The 15,746-nt window shown below is 49.3% G+C and overlaps 1 protein-coding gene across 2 annotated transcripts in view; it reads right to left on the bottom strand.

Moving 5' to 3' along the window:
• The window catches only part of Galnt18 (polypeptide N-acetylgalactosaminyltransferase 18), a 297,912-nt gene extending 285,217 nt beyond the window's left edge, over positions 1-12,695 (bottom strand). The window contains exon 1 of one of the 2 annotated variants that reach the window (XM_060367028.1): positions 11,978-12,695. In XM_060367028.1, the coding sequence (XP_060223011.1) occupies positions 11,978-12,212 (235 nt within the window). In that variant the 5' untranslated portion in view covers positions 12,213-12,695. The remainder of the gene's footprint in view (positions 1-11,977) is intronic. The other variant, XM_021627896.2, reaches the window with a different exon arrangement.
• Positions 12,696-15,746: the final 3,051 nt, after the last annotated feature.

Below are 15,746 nucleotides of genomic sequence, written 5' to 3'. Positions count from 1 at the left end.
CCAAACCCCAATAAAGATGCTGGCCAATCCTCCATGCCTACTCTACACTGTATGACTCTTACCACTCTAGTCTTTCCACTGACTGGAAACTCCTTGGTAGGCCCCACTCTGTCTCCTAGCTTCTGTGTGGCCATCAATACCCTCTAATGGTTCCTTACCTGACCCCAATCCCTAACATAAAGGACCCCCAAAATGAAGCCATTGTTTGAATGAGGGCAGGACACTGTCTAGGCAGAGTCCTTTCTCAAGAAGGGTAAGAAGCACCCCAGGGCCTCCCTCACCTCCAGTAGGCTGAGTCTGGAGGGCTCCTGGCTAGTCCTCCTCCCACCTCCACATGCCCAGGAAAGGAGACTTTCTGGGCATGAAATATTGAACTGTTATTGGGTCACTCAGCATCCAGCTCAGAGCCTCCACAGTCACAAGGACTCCCTTCCTCTTCTGCCAAGTCAGGTGCAGCCCTTCAGCCCAGAGAAAGCCATGATCCTCTTATCTTTTCATTAGCATCCTTGGAGCAGAGAACAAGAAAGGCCTGACCCTTTGCCGTAGAGCTTAATGGAGTCAGGGGGTCTCACTTTGAATACAGTTGATCGCCCTTGGAAAAATTAAATACCTCCATTGAGCCTTGACTTTCTGGTCTGTAAAATGGTTCAATGACCCCACAGGCTTCCTTAGAGATTCAAAGAAAGTAACAGGCAGTACACATTTGATGCATAGCAGATGCTCACAGACCCTCAAGTCCCTTCTCTCCCATGATTCTCCGGATGAGCCTAGACCTGTTTTTATTGCCCTCCTCCACTGGCTCCCCTCCAATTTTTGAGTCACTGGCCAAAGTCTCTTCTCTCTACTTTCCATTGAGTTTCTCTTCTAGTCTGAATTCCTGGATTTTACTGAGACAAGGGTGTGACCCAGTTGTACAGGTGGAAGTTCTGACTCCTGTAAATAATTGTGTACATGTGTGCAGGTCAGTGACCTTAGGTGTCATTCCCTCCCCAGGTACTGTCTACCTTTCTTTTTCTTTGTGAGACAGAGTCTTTCACTGGCCTGGAACTCACCAAGCAGGCGACACTGACTGACCAGTGAAGCCCAGGGACCCAATGACCTCCACCCAGCTCTTGGATGAGAAGCACACACCACACCTGGCTCTTCCCAGGGGTTCTGAGTATTGAACTTGTGTCCTCATGCTTGCAAGGCAAGCACTTTGGCCACTGGGCCATCTCCCCAGTTTCTCCACATCCTCTCTTAGAAACTAAAGTAAGTCAAACTGGGTCCAGCTTATCATTAAAATGAAACTTGGAGACTGAAGACACCGGAATATTGAAAGACACTCCTTTGAGCCCAGGGACAGGCAGGCAAGTCTGAAGCAGCCTTCGGCCCCTCCTCCCCTTCCTGGCTCTGTCTTCCCCATCAGAGAAATGCAATGGTTAGTTAGCCAAAGCCTGAACGGCAGCTCAAATCCTTTGAGGTAGGAACCACATAAACACTGAGTATTTGAGCTGCAATAAAGAGACACCAGACAACTCCTCGACCTCGGAACGCCAACCACAGACCAGCTGAATAGATCTGTAACAGAAGATCAAAAGGAATCTTCATGTGGATAACAGAAAATGTCATCAAGCAAACCGGAGAAATCAGTTCAGTAAAGGAATGGAGTCACGTCTGCGGGTCCACAGTGAGATTTTGCTTGCGTTAACTTCCCGGTACTTAACCCATAGAGTTATTAATGCAGACTCCTACTGTTTGGGGCAAATAAACAGCTGCTGGTGTTTTGTGCCCAAACCACTTTATTAAGGCTTTCCTCTGCCACAACTGTCTCTTCCTTTCCAAATCCTGAGAGGCACAGACAGCTAAAAACAGAGTGCCAAGGCAAAAAGAAAAACCAAGGAGGAGGAGGTGGGCCGTGTGGGCAGGGAAGATGGGATGAGGGGCTTCTAGGACCCCCAATGTCTTCCTATAAATCTCAGAAAACATCAGCATTCAAGAGCAGGAGTCATCAGAAAGGCTGTTTTTGCCCTGGTGTTAGGAACACCTCACTGTGGCCAGGCAGCCACCTGGGGATGGGGGTGGGGTTGCTTGGACTCAGGAAGTCACCCTAGAAAACAGGACTGTGTCAATATTCAAGAAAGCACTCAGCAAGCTCCTTGTCTGGCACACCATAGGGGGCAGAAGCTCATGGGTGGGACTTGCATGGGTCTACTGGCTAATGGTACATTGCTTTTCCTACAAGGACAAATTCTCTGAGAGCCCCACAGATAGGGGACTCTTCACGCACACTTGTAAGGCCTCTCCCTGTACTCCACCCCACTTACCTCAGGATTTGACACAAGGATAAATCAAGCCACCTGTCTGCAAACTCTTGTCCATCTCTTACTTGACCAAAGGCCTCTGAGCTTACTCTCATAGTCTCTGCTAGAATGATCTCTTCTTCCTGTTTTCGAAATGTCCTTCTTATTCTCTAAAACCATAAACCTGGGGACAGCCAGTCTTCTTGGCTCTACAATCTACCAATCTTGGACTATTCATCTCTAGTAAGCTACTTTTAATTGCTACCACAAACTATTTGAAGCTGGGTAATATATAAGAAAAAAAAAGTTTGGTTCTGAAAGTCCAAAGATGGGTCTCATAGGTTCAGCCTCTGGGGACTTTGAGCTACCATACAAAATAGCTAAAAGCATCAATGGTGGGAGCACTGTTGGAGAGAGAGAGCAGTCTTAACAGTGAGGAAGAAAGCAAGAAAGGCTCACTCCTATTTGTAAGTATGTGTTTTGGAAACCAGCTGGGTTCTGAGAGAACTACATGACTCTCTTCCCAAGGTGATGGTATCACCTTTCCCACTAGGCTCCAACTTTCTAACAGCTAACCCTTCCAACCCACCACACTGGCACCAAGATGCCAGGGCACAAACATTTGGGGACACTCAAATCCTTCCCAAACCAGGGCCTCTTTCTCACCTCTGAAACCACATCTCACTGTTTGTTGAGATCAAAGGAACCAGACTCCCCTCCCCCAGAATTAATATCCATTTAAATAAGGACAATAATACAGTGATCCCACACAGACAGTGCCTGCCCAGGCTCTGACCCAGTGTTCTCTTCCCAGGCAGTCTTCAATTTCACAGAAGCTTGTTGGTATTAACATAAATCAAAGTTTCTCATTTGTCACTTCAAATCTCTCTTTAGGGCTGGTGAGACAGCTCAGTTAGCAAAAAGCCTGCTTTGAAATCACAGGACCTGAGTTCAGTCCTAGAACTTGTGTGAAAGTGGCAGGCATGATGGTGCACACTTGTAATCTGTGTGCTGGGGAGGCAGGCAGAGGCTCCCTGGAGTCAGACAGCCTACTTGCTGACTGTAGACCAGAGAGACACTGTGTCTCAAAATAGAAGGTTGAGGCACCTGAGCCATTACATCTGAGGTGGTCCTCTGGCCTCTGCTTGCATGCATGCATACATATGTGCATGTACATACACACACAGAGACACACACACACTATACATTACATACATACATAGAGAGAGAGAGGGGCACTCATGTATACATATGCACTCATGTGCACAAAACTCTCTTTTAGCTTTCTCATTCTCTATTCATTGGTCCAAACGGTTTTTGTCCTGTTCTAAACTCCCAGACACTATCAGCAATCTTCAAGTCCTATTTCGGCCAAGGTCTCCAAAATGCCTTTCCACACCTGTGGAATCACCATGGCTTTTAACTTGAACTCTCCTAGGACAGATATGTTTGGACAAGTCTGGTGTCAAAACCCAACTAAGCACGGAGGATGCTTAAGGTACAGCCTTGTTGAGGCATGCCAATCTGAGACTTGAACTTGGGACACTGGTTAAATGGAACCATTCATGGGAGAGCTGGTACAGACCGCTCTGGGTATTGTTTTCCGTTGTCCTTACAGTTCACAGGCCAGTTCTCTGGACTTTCCCGGCACCATCCTTGTGTGAGCATTTGAAGGACAGGGGCAATAAAACGTGGCCCAGTTAATTGTGCCTGCTGGCCTCCGTGCCACTTCAGCTGTGGCTTCATACAGGAATGCTCTCAATCTCTCACTGGAATTAGATATTTAGTTGTTTCCACTTGCACCATTAAGGACAGCTTCATCTTCCCAAACCAAATTCACCAAACTGAAGCTGACCGTCAGGAAATGAAAGAACCTTTCTCCAGGCTGCACACACACCTCAGTGTTCTGGCTATCACCACATCTTTAGCCATAACTGTGTAGCTAGGAAAACCACAAAACCATTAACATTTGCATAACAAGGAGTCCTTCCACCCTTATTCCAGTCGGCTGCACTCAGCAGAGTCCAAAAAGAGTGCACAGACCCACAGAGAAGGTTCCAGAACAGCTGCTGCTCATAACACACCTGACTTGGGGACAGTTGTGAGGTAATTTGCTATTAACAATAACTTAAGTAGCAAAGCTTAGGAATGATTAACTTTAACTCCACAAATTAAAGAGATTTCAAGGTTAACACACTTCCCAGCATACTGATGTGCTTTGCTGAGTGGGAAAGGAAAGGGTGGGTGACCGAGAGTGCACTGTCAGGACGTAGCTAATCCTGGCACTGCCTTGGGGAGTGTGTGTGTGTGTGTGTGTGTGTGTGTGTGTGTGAAGACATGTGTGCAAGGAAATAAGAATGTGGTGAATCCTTGTGTGCATCCTCGAACTGCAAGATGGGTCTGCATGTGACCCGAAGGCCAAGTGGGGTTTCAGAAGACAACCATTGTTTGTGACTTGGGATAATCAAGTTCCTGCCAAGTTGGAGACTAGCAGAGAAAGATGGCCTGCCATTCATGGACTGTGACAGCCACCTGCAGCCCCACTGCTCTGCTACTGCTTCTGTGCGTCAGTATCTTTGACTTTTATAGGTATCTAGGCCAGCGAGATGGTTCATTGGATAAAGGCACTTGCTGAAAAATCTAACGACTTAAATTCGGTTTCCAGGACCCACATGGTGGAAGGGGAGAACCAATCACTGTAAGTTGTTCTCTGACCTCCACGTGCACACCGCAGCATGTGCATGCTCATAGCTAGAGGCACACACAGAAATCTGGCCCTCTAGCTTCATGCATGGCCCTGTCTCTCCCCTGAGCCCCCTGGCTGCTCTCTGGCTCCATGTATCCCTCATACTCAGTAGGGTATCTCCCCAAAGCCTTCGAGTGACACCCCTTCCGTGTGCTTGCCCAGAGGAAAGTAGGCCTGTCCAAACTCCCGGATAAAACTGAAGCAAAGAAAATGGCCAAGAAGCCCAAAGAGACCCGAGTGCCCAGAGCCACATCACAGCTCCTGCAGCTTCCCGGACAAGTGAGGTCAGAATCCTACAGAACAGCAGCAGAGGTGTACGACCCATGTGTGCGGCTTAGAAGCTTGCAAACATATCTAAAAAATAATCTGAGCTAACCTCAGTTACTGACCTTCAACACCCTCACAAGCTGGACTGTGGCTTGCTTTTGATTCTAAATTCTCCTTGAGATTCACCACCAAACTGCTTATCAAGGGCAAATAGCGATGTATGTCAAGTGAGAAGAATGTGGAGTTCATTTATTTTGCAGCCTATACACTTCTGGCTGAAGAGGAGAGTCCTTGACCATAGGGAGAAGCTGTGTGCTTTGGCAAGGTCCTGCTCCATAAAGATGTGGTCCCGGGCTATTAACAAAAGCAGTTAGGCTCAACCCCGAGTCCTGCTGTTGACACCCTCAAGGCTCCACTGTCTGTTGCTGACAGAATTTTCAAACCACGGCTCGTTCCAAAAATTAAAGCTTTATTGCTTAGATGACAACTTTCCCCCAAATGATCCTAGCGCTCAGCAGATGTCACGCACTCCTGGTAACAAACCCTGCCAGTTAAGGGGCAGAGGGGGACATCTGAAAGCTACAGGGAGCAGACGAACATCCACACCTGGGACACCTCCTGGTTCTCTGGGACCCCTGCCACCAAACTGATGCTGTGGATCCCAGACACACCAACATGCACAGGCGTCACCTGATAAGCCTGAGGAAACAGAGCGAACTCGATGACCCGACCACCTCCAGTGTCTGGGATGGGGCTGACTCCAGGAGTCAAATAGTGGATTCAGAAATGAGTCACATAGTGAAACTCAGCTCAGTGTGGCCCTTTGAAGGGAAGAGAGCCAGTGTGAGACAGGACAGTATCACCCCGGACTTGCTTATGCTTTCACCCTGGACTTGCTCATTCTGTCGAATGCTTCAGGCTACCATCATCCCTCACAGAAATGCAGCTGTCAGACCTTCCCTTCTCTCCCGAGTAGCTTCCAGTCTTCTTTTTAAGGAGAGGAACCTCTTAAGAGCTGAAGTAATTTACCAAACACTACATACAAACTGGAAGAAAAATATGTTGTGGGAATATTGGGGATTACTGGGGGTACTGGAGGTAACTGGAGATACTGGGGGTATTGGGGGCCAGCAATGAGACTTCACTTTGTTACTATTACTAAGGCCCCAAATTGAACCTGCTGAAGTTTGGGATTCCTGGAGACACAGTTGGAAAGCCTCTGACCTAGGCTATCTATTTAAAACAAAAGTTAGAGGCTGGGTAAAATGAAGACCTGAGTTCACATGGTAGTGTAACCTAAAAGCTGAGCATGGTGGCACACATATATAACCCCAGTGCTGGAAGCTCACTGGCCAGCCCATCTAGGCAAAATAGCAAACTCTGGGTTCAGTGAGAGGCCCTGTTTCAAGACACGTAGTGGGCAATTAAGGAAGATTCTTCACGTCAACCTCCAGCTTCCCCTCACATGCAGAGGTGAGCGTGTCTACACACACACGTGCACAATACATATACCAAACACAAAATAACTGAATATGTGTGCAAAATGTATAATATAAGGCATTGTGTCTATTTTTATTAGTTTATTAAGATAGCTATGAAAATATGTAAAATACACAAACCATCAACACTGAGGATGCCAAGAGAAAAACAATTCCCACAAGATGAAAACACACTCAGGGGTTCAGGAAGGGTATTAAGTTCTACCATAACCAAGGGAATACAAATCAAAAGACTCGACTGTCTTGACAGTCATTCCATTTGCCCAGAAAATGCTGAATGATAACACCAAATGCCAGCCCTCCTTGACCCTGGCACAATACTGCATTGTCAGTGGCTGGGTGGAAAGGCTTTGCTTTTGAAAAACAATATTTTATTAAAAAAAAATGTTCATGCTCTTGAGTTGCTAGTAACCTTACTTCTGCAATCACATCTTTGAGAATAACTCAGAGGAGAAACTAGGCAGCGACATTCATTTTTTTCCTAAGTGCATTCATTGTCTAACAAATGTCCAACACTAGGGAAAGTCGGATGAAAAATGGTCTAGTGGTGGCGGAGTACTAGCCAGTCATTTAAAGTATCTGAGGACATTTTCTTAAGCAATCATCCACTCAACTCTGCGAATCTGCATGCATCCCATTTCCACTGTGAAACATTCCCATGATGCTCCTGCCTGTGTGGGCTTCCCTCTGGTAGCTTCACCTTCCTCTCACTGTGGAGTTGTGTGCTCTTCTCCTGTGCACGGGGTCTGTTCCCAAGCATGGTTATACCATTGGGACTTGTTGCTGCAGCTGCTTAATTTAATTACATGCTATGTAAACCCATGAAGACTGACTGCTAACAGGAAGAGAGTGGTCGTCTCTACATAATGTCAGAGCTTTGGGAAGACTTGAGACCAGGCAGGCACTTAAATAGTCACTTTACAGGTCAGTAAAAAATTAGACAAAAATCACAAAAATTCCAGGCAAGTACACTGAGATTGTTTCCAAGTACCTTTCAGTCCCTCGTGGATTTTAAAGAAAGTGGGCGAAGTTTGACTCTACCGACAGAAAGAAATGATAGCGGGGTGGTCATGGTCTATGCACAGAGGACAAGGAGCATCTGGTCGCAGACTCACTCCAAGGAGAGCATTTTCACCGACAGCATCAATATTTAAGGAGTGGTCAGAACATTTACTGTGTGTGTAACAGTCTTCCCTCTTCCTCCGATGTCTGAGCTCAGTGACACACCTGAAGTTTCCAGCCATGCCAACAATAGGAATTCGATTGTCCTGAAACAAGTGTGGATTTGGAGTGTCCCTGTTCACCATTTCCCCCAGGAAATCCACCCAGCTCCTGACAGCAGCTCGAGGCACCTCAGGTCATCAAGAGATAAAGGTTGGAAGCATAAACTGTGTAGAAAACAGACCGGGGAAAAACTTCCTTAAAAGGGGCCAAGGAAGGAAGCAGAAGAGCCTCTGTAGCTCTCCACATTACTTACTGTTGAGTACACCACTTTCATGTGTGCTCAGGGGGGCAATGCCAAAAGGGAGGCTCATGGTTACAAATAGTTCCTGGGATAGAATGGATCCTGAGGAGTTCCACACATTCTTAAATTGTCCCTTAAACAGATTCAAAAAGATACTAACAAAAAAGAAAAAAAAGGAGAAAGTCATTTTTGTTTGTACTTGACATATAAAATCAGACATGAAACAGGGCTAGGAGGGCTCAGTTGGCAGCATTCTGGACAAACCTGGGTTTGTTCCCAGCACCACACAAACTGGGTAAGGTGGCACACGCCTGTAATCCCAGAAGTGGGGAGATGGAAGCAGGAGCAGGTCCTCCTTGCTAGGTAGTACATTTGGGGCTAGCCTGGTACACTGTATATATGATATGCTGTCTCAGAAAGAAAAGGACAAAGAGGAAGAGGAGGAGAAAGAGGAATTCCACTTTCCAGGTTCCCTCACACTTGGACATCTTCTCACAGTCCATTTGTCACCTGACCACCTCAACAAGGTGTAAGGCCCTGAGTTGGAGGCAGTACTAAGAACTACGTGGTGTGTGCACCTCATCAGGATGCTTAAAGTCTGAAGTTAACCACACCATCATTTAACGTCTACTTGGTTTTAGAAAAGAAAAGTAATGTTCAAAAACTACAATTTACATTCCCAAGAGATTTGCACACACCATCTAATTAAATCATTCAATCAGAAAACAAATTAAAATGAAATATCACTGCAGTCCCTGAGAGAAAAATCAACTTTTCAGTCATGACTAGAACAGACCTCTAGAGTACCGCTCCAAAGCCTCTTCTAATTGCAAGTCCTCGGCACATCCTACCGAACACCCGGTGACATTTGAAGCTTCCTGGACAGATCTCCTTCCAGAGGGAAGAGGCGCCCGGGCGACGCTCCGAGGGAAGCTTGTCTTTTGGAACCTGGCAATGCTCACACTCTTGACTAACTAGGGTGCTGGGCATTGGTGCAGGGCAGTCACTCATCCATCTAGACTGTCTCTCTTCCCCCTGCCAGGAAGTGCCCAGAGACTCATCAAACATCCCTTAAGGGAATGTGACCTCTGTCTTCCTCTGTCTTCCTCCAGAACCAGCCCTAGTGTTGCAATGGGAAGCACCTCCAGATGGGAACGCTACTGACTCCACCGTCCCTCCAGGATCCTCCAATACCTTGCACTAGGATACAGCCATTCCCATAGCTGCCAACCAATCCCAGGACAGCACTCTTCCTCTTCCTCTGGTCCTCTTAGCAGACAGTATATTTATTCACTTAAGAACACAGACTGACACCTTCCTAGCCTACACAACCAAGAGCCAAAATAACACTAAAAGTAATCTGGCTGTGGTGGCACCCCTCTGTGATCCCAGCTGAGGTGTGAGGGTCTCAAGTTCAAAGTCAACTGTCCGTGGCTACATGCAAGACCTTGTCTCACAGCAAAACAAACCAGAGACCCTGAAACTATCTGGGTTTAAATCTCTGTACCACACTATAACAGAATGTGACCCTGGACCAGTGGGTCAAACAATCTCTCTCCAGACCTCAGTTTCCACATCTGTAAGGTGGAGCTTATGCAACCAAACTTCACGGGTGCTAATGGTAAGTCAGCTTACGCCAAGCCACACGGTTCTTGGCTGTTCTTGTTGTCAACCGCACCGTCCTCAGCTCCACAGTGTGATGGTGGATTATTCAAAAGGCTCTTCAGATGCAAGAGACGTAGACAGCAGATCTATGGAAACAAGCCACATCCTCAAGGGCAGGGCTTGACTCACAGGCTTTACAGGTCTCTTACCTTTGAGCCCTAAGTCAAAGTACAGGGACTGTTCTGGAGGGAGCTGTCATCGCCACAATGCTACTTCGTCGCCTTGCCTTCTGCAAGCCTTATTGTCCTCATCTTGTATTCACTTCCTACTGTCCAAAGGACAACTGAACTAACAGTCTGAGAGGCTGCTTTCTTCATCTGTGTTTTTTTTTCTTTCTTTTTTTAAGAGCCCATCTCCCCCCAGTCTATCAGGTAAACATTCAGAAGTTCTAAGGTTTCCTGGTAGGAAAATTACAAGTTTTTTTTTTTTTTTTAATTTCACAATAGTTTTTACGTGGAACCTTGTGAATCATGTGACATGGTCCTCATTCAACATGAACGGGGCCTTTCAGTGCTGAGCTCATGGGTTTGTGAAATCCATGAAATGATTCCTGAAGCAGTCCCTGACTAGACAGAAAAGAACAAAAACACATATACACATTTTGAACACATATACACAGCAAATATGTGAATGAAAATCTCTCCAAATCTCTGTGCAAACTGGAAACGCCCAAGCAAGGCACAGCCTTGAGTCCATCTCCCAAAACATATCAAGGCTGTATTTCTATGGCTGACTAATATCGATAGAAACCAAGTAAGAAATCACAGCAACAGGCACTATGGCACAGTTTGGTCTGTCCAGCTCAGGGCTGGGTTGAGGCGGAGGCAGGTGTGAAGAGCTGTCACGGGCCCCTCTTCCAGGGGCCCTCAAAGTCAGGTGTCACCTTTCTGCCCTCACCTGAACCCTGTGGAGCCTCCCCAGGAGGGGAGGGGCCGATCTGACCAGGTTGGGGGTACACCAGATCAGAGAGTGGCCCTCGGTAAACAGAGCAGGTAGCCTGTGGCTCAGATGCTGCCAAAGTCTACCAAGGACCTAGGCACCTGCCAGGTTTTACAGATCAACTAGCTGCTGACCCCCCCCCCCCCCCCAAGGAAAGCAGGGGACACTTGGAGCAGGCAGGGAGACTCCAGATTGCTAGCCTGAGTGAGCACAGCTTCCTCTAGGCACCCTGAGCTACATCCCTTCCCTCTGTCGCTCATACTGCCCGGGTCCCCTCAGGAGAGTCCTCTATGTCCCACTGTCCCTCTGGACCCAGTCCGGAGACGCCCACCCACTGCAGCCTCGGATTTCAGACCCACCTCCTGTGGGTTTGTCTACTCTGCCACGGCTGCTTCCTGAGCCTGGAGTGTAGCTGCTGTACAGACTGGCTTTCCGTCCTAAACAGAAGCACCATGCAGTGGATTAGCTTCTTTGGCACCCGCTCCCAGGGAAGGGTCCTGGACCTGCAGGTAGGGCCTGCAAGTAGGGATGGTTTCCCACTTAGATGCCCGCTGCAGTCCCAGGACCACTGAGGCTGGCGCCTGGACTAACCTTCTAGTCTGTGTTTCTCCTAAAGCTTGCTGTTCCTTAAAGCCCACAGTTAGGGTCACATGGCATCTCTCCTGTACCTTACAAGTGGCCAAGTGAGCTCTTTTGCCCTTGTGTTCTCTTGGATACAAGAGCATCCACAGTCAGACACACTCCTGGACTACTGTGTGATCCTGCGATCCCGGGAAGAAGCAGCCTGGAATCACACGCGCGTTCGGACACGTGCGCAGCGCGTCCCCACGCTGACAGTAAGCTACGCGCGCGCGCGCGCACACACACACACACACACACACACACCTGTGCATACATGTGCCACAGAAAGACTCGCTGGGCGGCAAATGCAGAAGATCCAGGACAGCAATCCTTGCAGTCTCTCCAACCACGCAGCTGCCACCCCAAAGCCCTCCCTGCAGCTTTGTACAGTGTGTACTGGCCTGGTACACACTGGCCCCAGTGCATCCCACAAGCAGAGCCCTGGGCACTCCCCGGTCTCACGCTTGGCTCAAGTTTCCCAGGGCGCCAGTACCTTGGATATGCTGTTTGATGACATTCTCCAAGTGGTCCAGCCGCTCGATGATCTTCAGGGTGTCCCCTTTATCTTCCTCCAGCTTCTTGTCCGGCGCTGGCTCCTGCCCCCGCATATAGACGCTGGCGATGTAGTTGGTGACCCAGCCCACGTACAGCAGGCATATGATGTTGGTCATGCCGCTGAGGATCACGCAAGTGGACACCAAAGTTTTGGTCTTCCTGGTACACACCATTCTGGGATCCCTCCTCCATATAGAGCTCCAGGGGCCCCTCCTCGCTGCGCGCCCCAAACTCCCCCGCGCTCACACCCCGTGGCACGCCTGGGGCCTCTGGGTGCGCCAGCACCTAAGTCTTGAGGCTCTCCAGAGGCGGGTCCCCGCAAGCAGTGCGAGCCGCGGAGCCCAAGTTTGCAGCCCCTGCCGCTAGTCACCCTGGGAAAGAGCTCTAAAGGAAACGAGGTGGGTTTGTATTTTTTGGTATTGGGGTTTTTCTTCTTTTTTTTCTTTTTCTTTTTTTTTTTTCCAAATTCAAAATCCCCGAACCTTTCCCCTAGGCGGTCACAAGTGGCCGACAGTGGCGCGACGCGACCTGCAGGGCTGAGAAACTTTGTCACTTCCAGGGCCCGCGGCCGTGCTGCTTCCCATCTCCAGCTCCCGCTGCCCGGGAGATGCCACCAGCCCGCGCCGCTCGCCGCTCGGGAGAACCGTGTCTGTGGCAGCGACCGGAGGAGCGGAGCAGCGCGGCCCGGCCCCCTCCGAGCGACAGGCGCCGCCACCAATCGCGCTCCGGCTCCGGAGAGGGGCCGGGGCTGGGCGGCCCCGGACCAACGAGGAGGGGCCAGGGTGCGGAGCCCCGCCCCGCGCCCCACCTGCCGGCCGCGGGCTCCAGTCCCTCGCGCGCCCCAGGCTCCCGCGCCCTCGGGCCGCCCCAGCGCAGCTCCCGCAGCCCGGCTCCTGCAGTCCGGGCCCCGGCCGCCGGATTCCTCCTCTAGGCGGATTCCGACTCTCTCGCGCGTGGCGCGCGAAGGATCCCAAGCTTCCGGGATCACTATGCTAGTGTCCCCTCACCTGCCCCAGCTGAGGAGACTGCTGCTTTCCCACCCGAAAACTGACCCCTCGCCCCTTCTTTTTTTTTTGCTAATTAAGCCGCACGCCATACAAGTGGCCGGGCCTTATAATGTCCGCTTCTTCTGCTTCGCTTGAACTCCCAGCCTGCCCCCTACCCTCTGCTGGTCTACAGGGTGTCACCAAATGCCTCCCGGAAATCTCTAGGAGAGGCACTAGTGAACTGTGAAGACGTCTCCATGCCATTGTTGCTCTCCAAGACTGTTCAAGTCTGCGCAGCTCCCGAGACGAGCTCGTGTCCTAGGAGCGGTTACTATTTATGAATACCACTATACCCCATGTGCAGGGAAATCTTATAAGCGGTGATGGGACAGGAGGATGCATTCTCCACAGCCTGTGTAGTTTCCATACATACAGTCCTCCTGGCTACAAGGAGGGCAACAGAGCCTCCTCGCTGGAGAGAGCTGGAGCGCACAGCAGAGGGCCCACTGTTTCTTAGTGGAGCAATTGCTACATCGTCTCATCCCATCTAAAAAAAACCGCTCACCTCTCAGAACCCTTTAAACAAAGCCTTTCTGAAACAAATTTCCTTACCTTCTCTCCAAGCTGTGTTTTCTGGCAGGGAAACGAGCCTGAAGATGTGGACACCCTGTGGGCCAGCTCTCCAACAGTCCTCTGAATTCAAAGACTTGGTCCTAGAAGAGGGAGCCTCCGAAAACCAGACAGACATTATTCTATGGCCCTTCAGACAAAAAGTCCCCGAACGTGCTTTGAAGTTGGAACACCTCTAAGTATCTGAGCGAAGTTCTCACCTCTCCCAGCTGGGAAAAAAGAAAAGGTGGAGGGAGGGGGCTAGGAGTGGGGAAAGGAGGCTAGTGTGTGTGAATGGGACACATTCAGTTTCTTTTAAAAAATCCCATGTGCTTCCTGCAAGGAGCAGGAAGAAAATCCATCCCTCCTTCTCCGCAGAAGAGGAGTCTAGGCTGCCTATGGGCTGCCTGGACCGCCAAACCACGGCCTTGAGCACAGCTACCGGCTAAGACGTAATCCTTGGTCTAACAGAAGGAGCCCTGCAAGTTCGGCGCTGGAAAGATCTTCCTAAAAGGCCATCAGATTATACCTGGAGGAGAAGAAACCCATTTTTTTTCCTGTGCTTATTGGCAAAGTTCCAAGGGGTGGAGGGAGGGAGTTCCAGGAAAGAAACAATGTGGAATGTAAGAGCAGATTTTGTACCAGTCCTCTAAGATAAAGTGTGATTCCAGAGTGTGAACAACAACAGCGAACATGGAAGAGAATGCAGAGAGTTGCCACTGGCCACTGAGCTCCTGGCTTTAATCCTTGCTCCACTATGTCTTAGGTGCTTGAGTTTGAGCAATGTTCAGAACACCAGCAGAGCCATTTCCCCCATGCATCAAATATAAACAAGACCCTCCTGCTTATGAGTGTTGAATGAGAGAACACACCACAGCGCTTAGGACAGGACACACAGGGGGTTTCCGGGCTCATGTGGGGATCCTTCCAGGATGTGGGCCCTCCCTTTCTGGGTCCAAGAACACCATCTTGCTGTTTAGCAAACCTCAATTTTTCTACTGACCACTCAGTAGAACCATCAATTCTCCCCTAGTGGAAGTTACAGGATCTAAGCCTATGGGCAGCAAGGAAGGGGTTCAGTCCTCAGCAAATTGGGTTCCATCTGGTTGGCTTTTCTACGTGTGATGTCTGACTTCACCATCAACACTTCAGCGGTCATTACAGGCTGATAGGATTTTCCAGAAGGAAGGCTGGTTTCCTCTAAGGCCTGGTTGCCCCAAGTACCCTCAGGCTCCAACTCAGGACCACAAAGCCCTGGTTAGAAATAAGGGAAATGGGAGAGGGTTGTATTGACTTCACACTCTACAGAGTCACAGGGTTGGAAGGTCCAATGTCTTTGCAAGCTCCCTTTATAACTGGTTCTCGAGGGAGATTCCTATCTTTGGCCCTCAGGTCAGTTGTATCAACCCAACAGGAACCCACCAAGTTCCTGACATTTTGTCTGAATGACCAGTTGCCTGGGACCCTTGCCCAGTTTGCTCCGGACGTGTGGCTTTTATGTAGGTTTCACAGTCTCAACAGGGGTCTCTTCTCTGAGCATGGGGAGCTGTTCAACCCAAGGAGGTTTGTGACTCCGCATTTATGTCACTCATCTGACCCCCAAATGTCCTTCCACTTTTCCCTTTTAATGTACATTGCCTGGGGCTTCATTTTCAGGCTCCCTGATGCTTATCACAACCAAAGAATTCCTCAGAGAGTGGGTGTGCTACAAAGTGGTTCTTTAAACTTACTCTGAGACTCTGAAGCCAGCGTCTTCTCCCACTCCTGCCACTAGAGGTGACAACACACACAGCAGGGCTTGCGGCTTTGCCGTGCCTAAAAGGAATGTCACCTCTGTCACACACTGGGGAGACTGCTGCTCCCCTGATGTGACTTGACAGCAGTCTGTGGGGGAGGGGACGTATTTTGTTTTTCTGAATCAGAGTCTCACCATGTAGCTCTGGGCAACCTAGAACTCCCTGTGTAGACGAGTAGACAGGGCTGGCCTTGATCCCATAAAGATCCACCTGCCTCTGCCTCCCAAGTGCTGTGACATACACCACTATGACCGACCTTTCATAGAACTTGTTATCCCTACGTCCAGACACATGCCACCAATGCTAAGCCTTCTTC

Source organism: Meriones unguiculatus, chromosome 14, assembly GCF_030254825.1.
Source record: "Meriones unguiculatus strain TT.TT164.6M chromosome 14, Bangor_MerUng_6.1, whole genome shotgun sequence".
In the NCBI taxonomy this organism is placed as follows: domain Eukaryota; kingdom Metazoa; phylum Chordata; class Mammalia; order Rodentia; family Muridae; genus Meriones; species Meriones unguiculatus.
This window is presented reverse-complemented; position numbering and strand designations above follow the sequence as displayed.